Source organism: Dermochelys coriacea, chromosome 2, assembly GCF_009764565.3.
Source record: "Dermochelys coriacea isolate rDerCor1 chromosome 2, rDerCor1.pri.v4, whole genome shotgun sequence".
Taxonomy (NCBI): domain Eukaryota; kingdom Metazoa; phylum Chordata; order Testudines; family Dermochelyidae; genus Dermochelys; species Dermochelys coriacea.
The window spans coordinates 256,485,839-256,499,608 of NC_050069.1; the positions used below are offsets into that span (position 1 = coordinate 256,485,839).

Sequence of the window (13,770 nt, forward strand, 5' to 3'; positions counted from 1 at the left end):
TCATCACCAAGGCAAGTTTGTGGTTAAGCATCTTCCAATCTTTCTATTCTAAAATATCCAAGCCTATTATCAGTTCAGTGTTCCTGCAGTCACCTGGTATAATTTTGTACAAACTCCTCCCTTAAGCACATTGTTCCTGAGTCCCCAAAACTTAGGGGGACTGTTGGGCCATTTATCTATGCTTACGTTCATAGGTAGCAAACTATGTGCTAACTGCTTAAGATGACGCCTTACAGGATACAGACCAGTAGGTTCCTTGCTTCACTGCTAAGTAAAATTAAAATGGTAAAGCTAGCTCTATGGGCTACAACACCTAAAGCCCCTTGCCCATCCCTTTACAGGGACCTATCTCAAGAAAATCCATTACCGAGAGAGAGAGAGAGAGAGAGAAGCATGAGGACTTCCTGATGTAATAGAAGAGAACTCTTCGCAATATGCGGGAAATGGATTTTACAGCAACTATTTCCCTATTCTGAAAACCTATCTTGGACCCGTCGAACCTCAATATGTTAATTTGCAAGCTGAAATTCAGGATGGACACCCTTACCTCAATGATCCGAACTCTGAAGTACAGAGACTGGTTTGTGCATCTCAGCCTTCAGAATGCATACTTCCACCTATTCATCATTCCATGCCATTGGAAGTACCTACAGTGGGCCAGGATCACTACCAATATCAAGTACTGCCCTTGAGAATCACCACAGTATGAAGAATGCTAGCAGTCCAGTACCAAGGTGCTATCAGTAGTGACAGCTTACCTGAGAAGGCGCACCATCACCATATTTCCTAACCTGGGAAACTGGCTCATACAGGGCAGATCTCAACAGACGTCTGAATACCACGTGTTCAGTTGCTGCCAGAAGTTAAGCCTAAGAGTCACCAACAGAAATCAACTTTAATCCCAGTTCAGCTAATCAAATTAATCAGGGTCATCCTAGACAATTCCACATCCAGGACCTACCTACCTCAAGGCAAGTTATTTAAACTGTCTGCCCTAACTTTTCAACCGGAGAAGAACCGACATACCTATATAAGATGGTGTCTCATCCTTCTAGGTCATATGGCCTTGTGCACATCATAATGCCATATGCTAGACTTCACGTTGGATGCTGATAGGTTTGGTTAAAGCTGGCTTTCACACCCAGTAAACGTAACCTGGGCATCTCTCATCATCCCACCCTTGGTCCTGTCATCACTGAAATGGTGGGAAAACCCAATAAATGCCTGTAGAGGGGTCCCTTTCTGGGTGCCTCTGCCATCCTAGACTATGTCACAGATCCATCCTTGTTAGGGTGGAGTGTACATATGGACAGATTAAAGATACAGGGCTCATCCTGCCCAAGGAAAAAGAGAGCGCACATCAATTTCCTAGAACTCAGAGCTGTACGGAAGGTCTGAAAATACTTCCTCCACCTAATAGGATAGCTGGTACAGATCATGACTGACAAACATGAGCAAACAATGTGGAGTAAGGTCTTCCTCTCTCTTCCAGGAAGCCATCAGGCTTTGGAATTGGTGCCTTAAACATTAGTTATTCGTGAAAGCAGTATGCTTACCTGGACCACAGAACATGCATGCAGACAACCTCCCAGATAACGAATGGATGATTTAAAGACCAGATCCTGGAGAATGTCCTCAAGGCCTGGGGCAAGCCCAAGATGGACTTCAACACTCAACACAAGAAGCATCAAATTCTGCTAAAGGGTAGGAATGAGTCCAAGAGTTATAGCAGATGTGTTTCCAATACCACGTTCAGGAGACCTGATGTGTGTGTATCTCTCTCTCTTCCCCACCGCTCCCCAACACCTCTGATTCAGAGAGTACTCCACAAACAAAATTCAGCCAAGCTAATTCTCATAGCTTCCACGTGGCCCAGGCAATTGTGATTCACAGTTGCTGAACCTATTGGTATCCCAAACCAAAACCTTACATCTGCTTCCAGACCTTCTGTCTCAGGACCAAGGACAAACCCTACATCCAAATCTGACAACCCTGCTGTGATGCTGGCATACCAGATACTGCTTTATGCCAAGATCTCCATGCCTCATTTGGATATTACCAAATGCATAGTAGAAATTCAGTCTGGCTCACCTGTGTTTAATATTTCTAAAGTAGGTATTAAACTATAAAAATATGCTTAATATTTAGACTTTAATGCATGCAGCAACTTACAAGCATTCAATAATCTCACTTACAATATGAGATAGGAATGTTAAGTAAGGTAATATTTGAGCATTTGCATTGTAATTCTCTGTGTAAATCACTAGACAGGAAAGAGACATGAAATAGTCAGAAATGCTGGTTCCTGACCAAAGGGGTGAACTTCTGCCCAATAGAGAAGCCTTTTGTACAAGGCTTCCCTCCACATGGAAAGAAGATGTGTAAAGTGAATTCTTCCCGTCAGCTGAACTGACAGCTCAGAGAAGGGGGGGTGGGGAATAGTTTCTCATTGTCAGGGATTTTTATTTCTGTACTGCTTCAATTCTCAAGGGCAAGGTTTTGTAGGCATAAACAAGAGATCCCCAGTGTGTAGCCTGAGTTAGTCCTAAGGGACCTATAGAGTTTGCGAATTACAAAAGCTTCTAATACCTTTTGAAACTTAAGACTAAACTCATTGGTGTGTGTTTACTTGCTTTAACCTTGGAAATAAGTCTTATTTCCTTTTCCTTTATATAATACATTTTTAGATAGTTATAGGATTGGGTACAAGTGTTTTCTTTGGTATGAGATTTAAGATACAATGGACTTCTTGTAAGTGACTGGTCCCTTGAGAGTGGGAGTAATCTGAATTCGTGGGGAGGGTTGGTATAAGGGAGTTTTGAAGCTTTACCTGGGTGGCAAGATAGATTGCAGTGCCCAAAGGGACTGTCTGTGACTCCGTGTTAAGGCTGTTAGTGCTTAAGGAGTTTTACATTTGATGAGTGGTTGGTGAAATCCACTTGTAACTATTTTGGAGTTTTGTGTCCTGCTTCTTAACTGTCTGCCATGAGCTTGGTATTCATGCTCTTGAGTCACTGCAGAACAGTTTGACACCTGCGTATCACAGCATGATGGCTAGATGGATGCCAACAATAGGCCAGGAAAGTTCTTTCACAGTTAGGTTCATCTTGTTGATTCTTTTCTGCTGTTAGGGAAATTCTCACAATCTAGTAAATTGGACAAGTACAGTATTTTCTCACTGGTGCCAGAAATCAGTGATGCCTCATCACTCTTCAAATACTTGACTGTTTACTTTGGTTAAAACACACAAATCTATCCCTCACTTTTGTCAAGTTGTATCTAGTGGCCATATCCACACACCATCCACTGGTGGAGTGCCATACAATATTTTCTCATCTGTTGGTAATCAGGTTCCCAAGAAAGTCTAGTTAAAGTATTCCCACCAGTTAAGGAACTTGTATCCCCATGGGACTTGAACCTGATACTCTCAGCCCTCATGGGGCCAACCTTCAAATCCATGGCCACTTCTTCCCAACTGTAACTTTCCATGAAAGTGGTATTTTTATCTGGTATAGCTTTGTCCCAGAAGAGATAGGGAAATGCAGGCATTGGCTGATCTGCTGTACTCAGTATTCCACAAGGACACACTCTGAATTTTGTTCAACAGTAGTAACAGAATTTCAACTGAACCAACAAATACACCTACTATTGTTCTTCTTGAAACTTCATGCAGCCATGAGGCAGCACTGTAGACTCTAGACATTAGGAGAGTGCTAGCTTACTACCTAAATAGGAAGTCATCAAGACTCTTCATAGCAGAGAAGTTGAAAGGCTCTGCAATTTCATCTCAGAAAAAGAAATCCAGTCTGAGAATCTCAATGAGAATGGGCTTTTCTGTAGCCAAGGGAGAGCCACCATTCACAAGCCGCATCAATGACACCACTGTGTAATTTGCCAGTATTAGACTTCTGCAAAGCAGTTATGTTGGCATCAGTATACATTCTCAAAACACTATCCCCTAAACTCAGGCTTCCAAGTCCGATGCTGCATTTGCTAAAACAGTTCTTTACTTTTCTAAATAAATAATCCAAGCCCACCTCCTTAACGCAGTCACTGTTTGGGAGGTACCATCGATGGAGTGTGCATATGGACAAGCACTTCAAGGAGAATGGGGCGTTATCTTGAATTCCAGTTATACTTGTACACTAACTATTGTCTACATACACATTCTGCAATCTGCCCTTTCATCTTGTCTACCTCTGAGTCCTCTGTGGCAATTCTGTAGTAAGAAGGAACCAAATAGCATCTGTCACCCTTTGCCCTTGTATGCCGTTGTCACAGAGTATGATGATTGGGAGGCCACCTGTGTACTGTATGGATCAGCAGTTCTCAACTCGTGGGGTGCATGCGGCCCAATTAGCACACAGCTGTAGCTCAGCTCAGGTGTGTGCTAAAGGCCACGTGCTGGTCCACCAGCTGCCTCTCAGCCCCGCATGGCAGGCTTGGGGTCCAGGCTGTGGACTCCGGGCTTGCCCTGCCCTTCCCCCCCCCCCCCGCTCCCTCACAGCAGCAGGGTCAGGCTCCGGGGCCCGGCTGCTTCTTCCTACCCCTCCCCTCCCCGGCCCCACACAGCAGTAGTTTTGGGGCTCCTGGCTGCCCCCTGGCCCTGACAGGGTTAGAGTCCGGGTCCCGCCGGCCCCACACAGCGGGGTATGGGATCCCTGTCGCCCGCCCAGCGCTCTGGCTGCACTCTGTGGAGGGGTCTCTGGGTAGAGGGCATTGGGCATAGGGATTTGGGTGGGGAGGGGGCAGGTTAGCTAGGGGGCACTGTGATTCTCAACCTGTGACCCTGGTAACTCTTTGTGGCCGAATATGCAGCCCACAGTGAGAAACAGGTTGAGAACCGCTGGTATTGATACCGCTGGTGAAATGTTTCTAATCTTGATGCATATGCCCACCATCAGTGGAATCTGCATATGGATAGCACATCTTGAAATCCAGTTACTGTACACAGGCTTTTCTATGGTGCTTATCACTATTTGTATCTGAATGCATTGTTTCACAAATAATAAACTTTCACAATTCCCCTGTGAGGGGAGGAGGCAGTATTATCTCCATTGTACAGAGCAGGGAATTGAGTCACAGACTAGTGGATACTGCTGATCTTAATTTTGGATGACTAACTTAAGAGGCACACAGCCTGATTATTTCAGAGTTGTTAACATTACATAACACTCTGTTGGAAGCACAGCTCCCATTGACTTCAGTTGTAGCTGTGAGCTCTTAGATCAAAATAAGATCTCAGGGACTCAAGTTGAGCACCAGAAAATGAGACAAACAAAATTAATGACCACTTCTGAAAAGCTTGCTATAAGGGACTTGCTTGGCATCACATATCCCTGCCTATGTCATAGAGAATCAGATTCTCCAGGGCAGCATTCTTCTGCCTTAGCCATGAGACCGTCCTTTCTCTTCCTGTAATCCCCTACCTAATTGACTCCTCACTTACTAACTTTTGAAAGAAATTAGACTGGGGTCCCATAGATAAGTCTCCTTTACTACACAACCCTGATTTATCCCCAGAGCAGGTCCATAGTGTGTACTGAAAAAGGTAGGGGTCCTGCAGAGAAAATAGTCTTTAATTACATACTATCATAATGCATGTTCACAAGGGGGGCAAATTAAGCGTATATAGGGAACCTTAATTTTGGCATTTCCTAACTTTTGAGTCCTTGACTTTACTATCTTAATGATCTTTTGTCAATTAGCTTGTATGAATGTAACTTCCTAGCTTTTTTAAAAAACAAACAAACAAACCATTTGGTGTCGTCATATGGACAATCACATGGTCATCAGCAGGTTGGAACCATTAGATCCACCACACAGACTGTTAGCGCAAGTGGTAGAGTGTCATCCTCTGTATGGACCAGCACTAGAGGGGGATGACATACTTTTCCAGTGGATTTCACAGATATTTGCTGACCTAGAATAGAGACTCTTGTGAATCTTGCGTTTCATCCCAGGCTCTGGAGGGGAGCGTGCACAGACTCTTCATCCCATCTTTCCACTCTAACCCCCCACCCCCCAACACTTGACTCCTGTCCTGCTCCTCCTGCCTGTTCTTGTGTTTTCTGAGTCCTGTTCTCCTTGCTTCTCAGTCTCCACTCTTCAAGAGTCCCATTCTAGTTCTCACCCATCCTCCCTCAATTCTTTGTGCCCAGTCTCCTTGCCCAGCCAATTCTGAATTCCCCCTTTTTGGTTTCTCATCCAGTATGTTGTGTCCAATGTCCAGGCTGGCTCGCAGTCCTCTTCCCCAGCTGCTCCCGGGCTCTGGTCAGTTCCCTTGTCCCAGTCTCTCTGCCTAGCTAGTCTCAGTGTTCACTCTTCCTCATCCCCTACCCCTCACAACTCCTTGTCCAATTTCAGTGGTTCTCTTCATGTCCCCAGTCTCTCCTATCCTTCCCACCCATCCCAGTCTCACTAGATTCCTTGTCTCAATCTACTCCTTCCCCTCCCCCTGGTCTGACTTTTGTCCCATCTGCATTCAGATCAGATGGTTTCCTCCACGCTGCCCTGGGTGCCAACAGGGTTGAAGGGCAGGGATGGTGAGTGCCATTGAGTACACGGGAGAGACAGGTTCCATGCTCTCAGTTCCAGTGCCCAGCCCATATTGCCCTGAAACAGCCATTAGGGGGAAAATCCTATAGCCTTGGGCTGGGTGGAATATGTTCAGTTGCTCTGTGGTTATGGTGCATTCACAGTCTGGGCTGCCCTTGGAGCTGTGAGGCTTGAGCATGGTCAGTGAGGACTGAATCTTTAGAGACTTTAGCTGCAAACTAACAAGTCTCTCTACTGATGATGCATAACTGTGATTGCTTTCAAAGGCTTATAATGTGGACATATTTAGACAGATTTTCATGGTGACGGCAAAAGGCACATCTCTGACACAGTCCATCCCTGCCAAATTTCAAGTCCTTCTCCAAATCATAGGAATACTAGAGCAATTCAGAGGAAAGGTCACCAGAATTTAACATGGTGGGAGTGGGGGGAATACATTGTTTTGCCCTTGCCTTGTTCTTGGAAATGGCTGAGTTATTTGGCTCTGATCTTAAAAACTTGAGGCAGGTATCTAGCCCATAAAATTCCTGCCCAAATGGCATTTGTCAAAGCTATAAGCAGTTGAAAATAGGGTCTTATGGGAAATGTTGAGCAACCTTAATAGGTGGTGCTATCAGCCCTGCCTGTAATTTGCCAAACTTGCCTACTAGTCCTCCAGTTCCCTGTCAGAGAAATAGTAGTGTCCAGAAAACATGGGTATAAAGCAAAATTAATATCCCAAACAAAGGGAAAATGTTGAATAGAATAGACTGGATATTGGATAAATTTATTGTCTTTATTAAAGGCATTCCGTTCAGTTAAATCAATGTGACATGTCAGTCTCAAACTGTAATTTCAATGTGTAATCAGAGGAAAGATGGGTCTGAGCTGCAGAACTCTGATCTGATGCTTGAACCATCTCACTTAAGTTTGTGTTCCAAAGGTTTTTGCTTTGGGACTGTTCATCTTTTAAAATGGTGCCTAAATGATTCGATGGTATGCTTTTCTTTTGCATTTAAAAAAAAAACAGATCTTTTAAAAGTGTTCCTTCTTCTTACAGCATCTGAAGAATCGGAAAGTGACATCTATGTGCGATTCATGAAGTCTAACAAGTGTTATGACATAGTTCCAACAAGTTCTAAGCTTGTTGTTTTTGACACTACCTTACAAGTAAGTGCTTAAGACTACATTTTGTTGCAGTTCAGTTGGCTTTTAAAATATGCACATAGATATCATCCTTGAATGCTGTGTGAAATTGATTTCTCTTTAGAGAACTGTTTTTTGAGATGCTTTTTGGGTCCAAGAATCTGCAATATGTTTTTGAAAGTGTGTACATGTGTATAGGAAGGAACTTTCATATTTTACTTTGAGTCAATAGTGTAGCCTTCAAATGGACATGGAAAGTCAGTAAAGCTCTAACGGGGAATAGGTAAATGAAACAGTTATCAAAATATCAATGTTCTATGATTATGTAGGAGTGTGGATATTATGCAAATTATCAGAATGTTTTGAGCCTTGCCTTTTATGTTAGCTAGACAGTTCAAAATTTAAATAATCCTCTGAATTAAATAAATGTATAATTCCTTGGAGGTCCTAAATTTTACCAGTAAATCATCTGCATATTTCAGCTATTTTAGATTTTTGGTTTTGTGTGCATGATGAATGCAGTTGCCAAAAGCAGAAAGTGCTAGAAGTTCAGTCCATTCTGGAAACATTAAGAATAAATTGTTCTGAAATTAGGGGGACACAATTTGGTTCTTTCTAGACTTTTTAGATTTTGTTGGTTCTATTTAGAGTGATTGTTAAAAGAAGGAACAAAATGGGGCTAATAACTTTAGCCTGATTAAAAAGACTACATTGAGATGAGACATGCTCTGCTCCTAGTGTCCGCTGAAAAGATAAATGAAGCAGTGGTAACTTTTTTGGTTTTTTAAAAATTTTAAGAAAATAAGTCTTTCAGATTGTAGTATCTTCCCTGCATGAGAATGAATCTATAGGTTGGTTTATTTATTACTTACTGTATGTCTAGTTGCTCTTTTGTGGCTTTAAATTTGCACTTTCACTTTTTCTTTATTAAAAAAAAAAGTGATAGTGGAATAGCAAGTATATACCAATCTGTGTTAGCCTCTAAAGGCTATATGTATCGGTTTGATTTTACCTAGGGAATTTTGATAGACACAATGGGAAATACAAAAATCTAAAACTTGTATTTCTGAGGGCTTGTCTAAACTAAAAAATTAAGTTGACGTACAGCCATTGCAGTAATTAAAGCGGTGGTTCACTTCCACGCTTGCTTCTTCTGTCAGTGGTATGTATCCTCACCAAGGGTGATTCTACTGTCTGAAATGAAGCACTGACAGCTGGCTCCTGCTGCCAGACAGCCTGAGCTGTCAGCCGAGTGCAGGCCCCAGATGTGAGCCCATGCCCAGCTGACAGCTCGGATTATCAGTGCCAGGGTTGGGGATGGGGCTCCAACGGTCAGCCCCATTCAGGGCTGACCACCAACAGGCGATGTAAGTAACACAGTGTCTACGTAGGGGTGGGCAGACTACGGCTCGGGGTTCACATCCAGTCCTCCAGACATTTTAATCCGGCCCTCGAGCTCCTGCTGGGAAGTGGGGTCCGGGGCTTGCCCTGCTCTGGCACTCCAGCCAGGGAGCGGGGTTGGGGTCTTACCCCACTCCACACGGCTCCCAGAAGCAGCGGCATGTCCCCCCTGTCCCAAGCGCCACCCCCACATCTTCTATTGGCCGGGAACCACAGCCAATGGGAGCTGCAGGAGCAGCGCCCGCAGACAGGGCAGCGTGCAGAGCTGCCTGGCTGCACCTTCAGGTAGGAGCCGCAGGGGGGACTTGTCACTGTTTCTGGGAGCTGCTTGAGGTAAGCACTGCCCGGAGCCTGCCCCCCTGCCCTCCAAACCCATCAGACCTAGCTCAGGGCACTCTCCTGAACCCTCAACCCCTCATCCCCAGCCCTGAGCCTGCACCCTGAGCCAGAACTCTTCTGCCCTCCCACAACCCAACCCCCAATTTCGTCAACCCAATCCCCAATTTCGTGAGCATTCATGGCTCGCCATACAATTTCCATACCCATATGTGGCCCTCGGGCCAAAAAGTTTGCCCACCTCTGATCTACATGGATGCTGCATCACCCTAACTACATGGATGTAAGGGCTATACCTCCTATGGAGGTGGAGTTATGTCTATGTGGCTGGGGACTGACTTAGGTAAAAGCAGCATTCAAGTGAAGACTCTGACGTAATTAGGTACACAGGAGAGACAAGTAAGCTACCTTGCGTTGACCAAACTCTGTAGCGTAGACCAGGCCTGAGCCTACTAATGTTAATATCTTACTTGGAGTGTTTCAGTAAACCTCCAAGAACATTGTAGTTTCAACACAAATGCCTTACATTTGTAAGTCTTATGTCTGATCTCTGTCTGTACAGTGAATGTGCAGTTGGGCTCCCAGTAATAAATGTTGGTGACAGCCATTTTGGTAAAGAAAAGTAATTTGGTTAATGATGCTAGCAGCATGAAAAGCCCAATGTGAGAGACTGATTAATCAGTTGTCAAGCCATAGTGAACTTTATTTGACTGGAAGAAAAACCTGAAGATTTCATAGAAAACTTGTGAGTAAAAACATTTGTGGAGAGGTTAACCGACAAGTATATTCAGGTAAATAAGTTAACAACTGGGAACATCACTTAAAATTTTAATAAAATTTAAAGGAAATAAACAAGTACATCTGTCCACCTGTTTTGAGAGAGTTAATACCTCAGGACTTTAAGATCATAGATCAAATCTTAGACTTTACTGCTAATTTAGGACCAAACGCTGTGAGGGAGTCAGTGTTTCACAGCTCCCATTGAAGTCAGTGGGATTTGTGCATGTTTGACATTTTTACTGGATCTGGTCCTTATAGAAAACTGACTTACAATTATTTCTTTGGATTTTTAATAAGTGGTATCTTGCCAAGCTCCTTGGTGCCTCTTCCATAGATTACCAGAACATATGTCACTCCCAAATATATTTTTGTAATTTGCTTGCAAAATTCACAGATTCTGTAACTAAACTGAGTAAAAGACATAAGATAGTCTTTTATCTCTCTTACACCAATGTAAATCAGAAGTGATCAATGGAATTATACTGGTCTATAATAGATAAGGAAGATAAAAATTAGACCTTCATTAATATTTAGTGCTTTATTGTGCTGGTGAGTTACTCTGGAAGAATGTTTGAGTAGTTGCTGTATCCTCAATATTCTGTCTCCCCTAGTGATTGGAGATGGCATTATTTTCAGTGAAGACTACGTCTGAGAATGAATAGATTTCTGACTTGGCGGTACGAATCGTGTCTAAGACCATTAGAAAACTGTAGTTTTCATGGTTAACAATAAAACTGGTATACATGACATAGTAGTGAGCCTCACTACAGATTATAGTACTTCAAAGGTAGATGAGAAGAAAACTCTTCAATACAAAAGGAGTAAGAGTCAATGAAATATAAAAGTATCCAAATATCCCAGAGGATCTTAAACTACATCTACATGCCACCACTAGTGATGTGTAATATGTGTAGCTTCATGCCACAGTGAAAATCGGGATGTGTCCACGCTGTGGGGTGCAGCTGTACATGTCAGTGAAATGCTTTCCCAGAGCGGCGGCAGCAGGGAAAGGCTTCAAAAGCTCCCTGTTGCTGGAGCTTTTCACTGCAGTGAGGAAAGTTTCTGGTAGCAGGGAGGCAGTGGGGGAAAAGTTGAGTGGCATGTAAGCACCACAACTGATAGATGAACTTTCTGCCGTCTTGCACCTGACACTTGCCAGGATTTACATCTCCCCTAGGACAATAACAGCAATCTGGGAGAACCATGGGAGTCCCTGATGGTTTTATATCCCATGTGGAGCAAAGAATTCCCTGTTTTGGGGAGAGGAAGCGTGGCTGGGTGGGTGTGTTTTAGATTTTAAAAATTCTATTAAAAGAACCTTCACATTACAAAGTCATTCACTAAAAATTTAAGAAATGACAGAATTAAGGTTAAGACAGCCTTAACTCAGCCCCCTTGTCACAGAATCCCTGCCTCATTCAGTGTATGACCCTAGGTCTTATTCAGTGCATACCATCTGAACCATATATGCAAATTTATTAATTAATCTGGGTGTTAGCATGGTGCTGTCACCATAGTATTTGAGTATTTCACAAGCATTAATGTATTTATCTTCACAACACACATGTGAGATTAAATGGTGGTATCATCCCCACTTTACAACAAAGGCATAGAAGGTAAGGCCAGAATTGTCAAACTAATGGTGGGTGCCCAATCTGAGAAACATAGGGTCTGATTTTTTATTTATTTATTTTATTTTCACAGTACTTATCACTATTGCAGTAGGTTGTTTTGTTTTTTGTTTATATTCAAAGCACAGCTCCCATTGATTTCATTTGCAACTATGAGCAGTTACCACTTTTGCAGAGTCAACATCAGGTGTTTAAAGTTGGGCCCCAAAAAATGAGGAACACACAATTAGTGCCCAATTATCCAAAGTTTGGTTTGGATGAATTGCCCAGCATCACACAGGAACTCTGTCACAAAAGCAGGGATAGAATCTAGTTCTCTAAGGCATCATTCATCTTCCTTAGCCATGATGCCATCTTTTCCCTTCCTGTAGTCCCCTGGCTCATTCCTACTACATCCTGTGACTCTGGGCAGAACTTGCCATTGCTGCTGAAGGAGGCTGTTGCTGCTAGGGATTGGGGAACATCATGGAGCCCTCCCACCCTGCAGCTCCTGCTGACTGCCATCTGCTTGCTTGCCTACCTGTCAGCTTCCACCAGCCTCCCCTGGGATTGCTGCAGCAGAGAGTCTGTCGCAAGCACATGTGGGTGCACATGCACCTTAGACTTTCCTTGCAGAGAGCTGTAGGCCTTCTTCACCTTCCTCGGCTTGTCAAGTTGACTTCCTCCTCCCCACCTGGGGGAATTTTACTCTTGGGGGAATTCTGCACCAAAAAATAAATTCTGCATACAGTATTTTAAAATTCTTTTATTTTATTTGTCAGAATAACACACTATATCATGCCAGTTTCAATTATTTTGGTAACTTATTTCAAAATACCTGTCAGCAAGCATGTCTGTAACAATACAGACAACAAAATAAAATTCAGAAAATGGCTTTTTTGAAACTTTCCTTACTAAGCTACAATACATAAATATATTTCCTGCACCTCTCAGAAGGAGTGAAAAAGCTTGGGGGAGTCAGGGGTAACAGAGGAACTGAGGGAGAGGGATGTAACTGCTGGGAAGGAGCCTGGGAGTGAACAGGGAGGGGAGGGATTGTTAGGGAGTTGGGGAACCTCTCTCATGCAGACCCCAGCTGACCCCTGGACTCTCCCATTCAGTCAGGCACATCTCCCCTGTCTCCATGTGACCCTGCACCCTTACTCACATTCAGCCCCTGGCTCAGTGCTGCCCCTCCCAGCTCCTGAGTCCACACTCCAGTCTGTCCTTCCCATGCCTCCTCACCTGGTTCTGCTGTGAGGAACACAGCCTCTCTGCTGACTGGCTGCCCTCTCTTTTGGCACCACAGCAGCCCTTGGTGGGCAAAAGGTGTAACTGCAGCACCTCTCCAGCAGAATCTATAGTATGTGGAGGAAAAAAAAATCATCGTGACACATAAATTGTGTGCATGTACAGTGGTGCATGTACAGAACTCTTCCCCCAAGAGTATGATTTGTAACCTGTTTCCCCTGTCCCTCCCATGGCACTCCCTTCATACTCCTGTTACCTGCACTGTCCAGCTGCTTCCCCTGCATTGTTTGGTACTCTCTTACTCAGCCCCAGCCCTGCTTTTGCTGTTTGTTCCCTGTCCTACCCAGCCTTGCTTGCCCTGTGTACCTGCACTCTCCCAGGGCTTGTGATTCCTCCCCACCATTTTGTTTAATCTCCTATTCACTGCATGTCCTCAGACAGCTGCCTCTCACTCAGTGCAGCCAGAGAAGCTGGTGCCCACACAACACTACCTATTGTGCCCCATGCCCTCTTTGGTTTATTTCATTAACCTCTCCAATTTTTGTTTGCACTCTTCTCCCCCATGTGTAGGTTAGGGGGAAGGAGTGGTTAGCCTCCATTTTCCCTGGCCCTAGCCTTTCCTTTGTCATTTCACTCCCTCTTCCAGTGGCTGTTCCCATCGTCTATGCTTGATCGCAGACCCTGATTGGTCACTGTGACATTCCCCATG

At 43.9% G+C, this 13,770-nt stretch overlaps 1 protein-coding gene across 1 annotated transcript in view; it reads left to right on the forward strand.

Moving 5' to 3' along the window:
• The window catches only part of PRKAG2 (protein kinase AMP-activated non-catalytic subunit gamma 2), a 428,376-nt gene that overhangs the window by 357,996 nt on the left and 56,610 nt on the right, over window positions 1–13,770 (forward strand). The window contains 1 exon segment of the mRNA XM_038389209.2: window positions 7,598–7,707. Coding sequence (XP_038245137.1) covers window positions 7,598–7,707 — 110 coding nt within the window.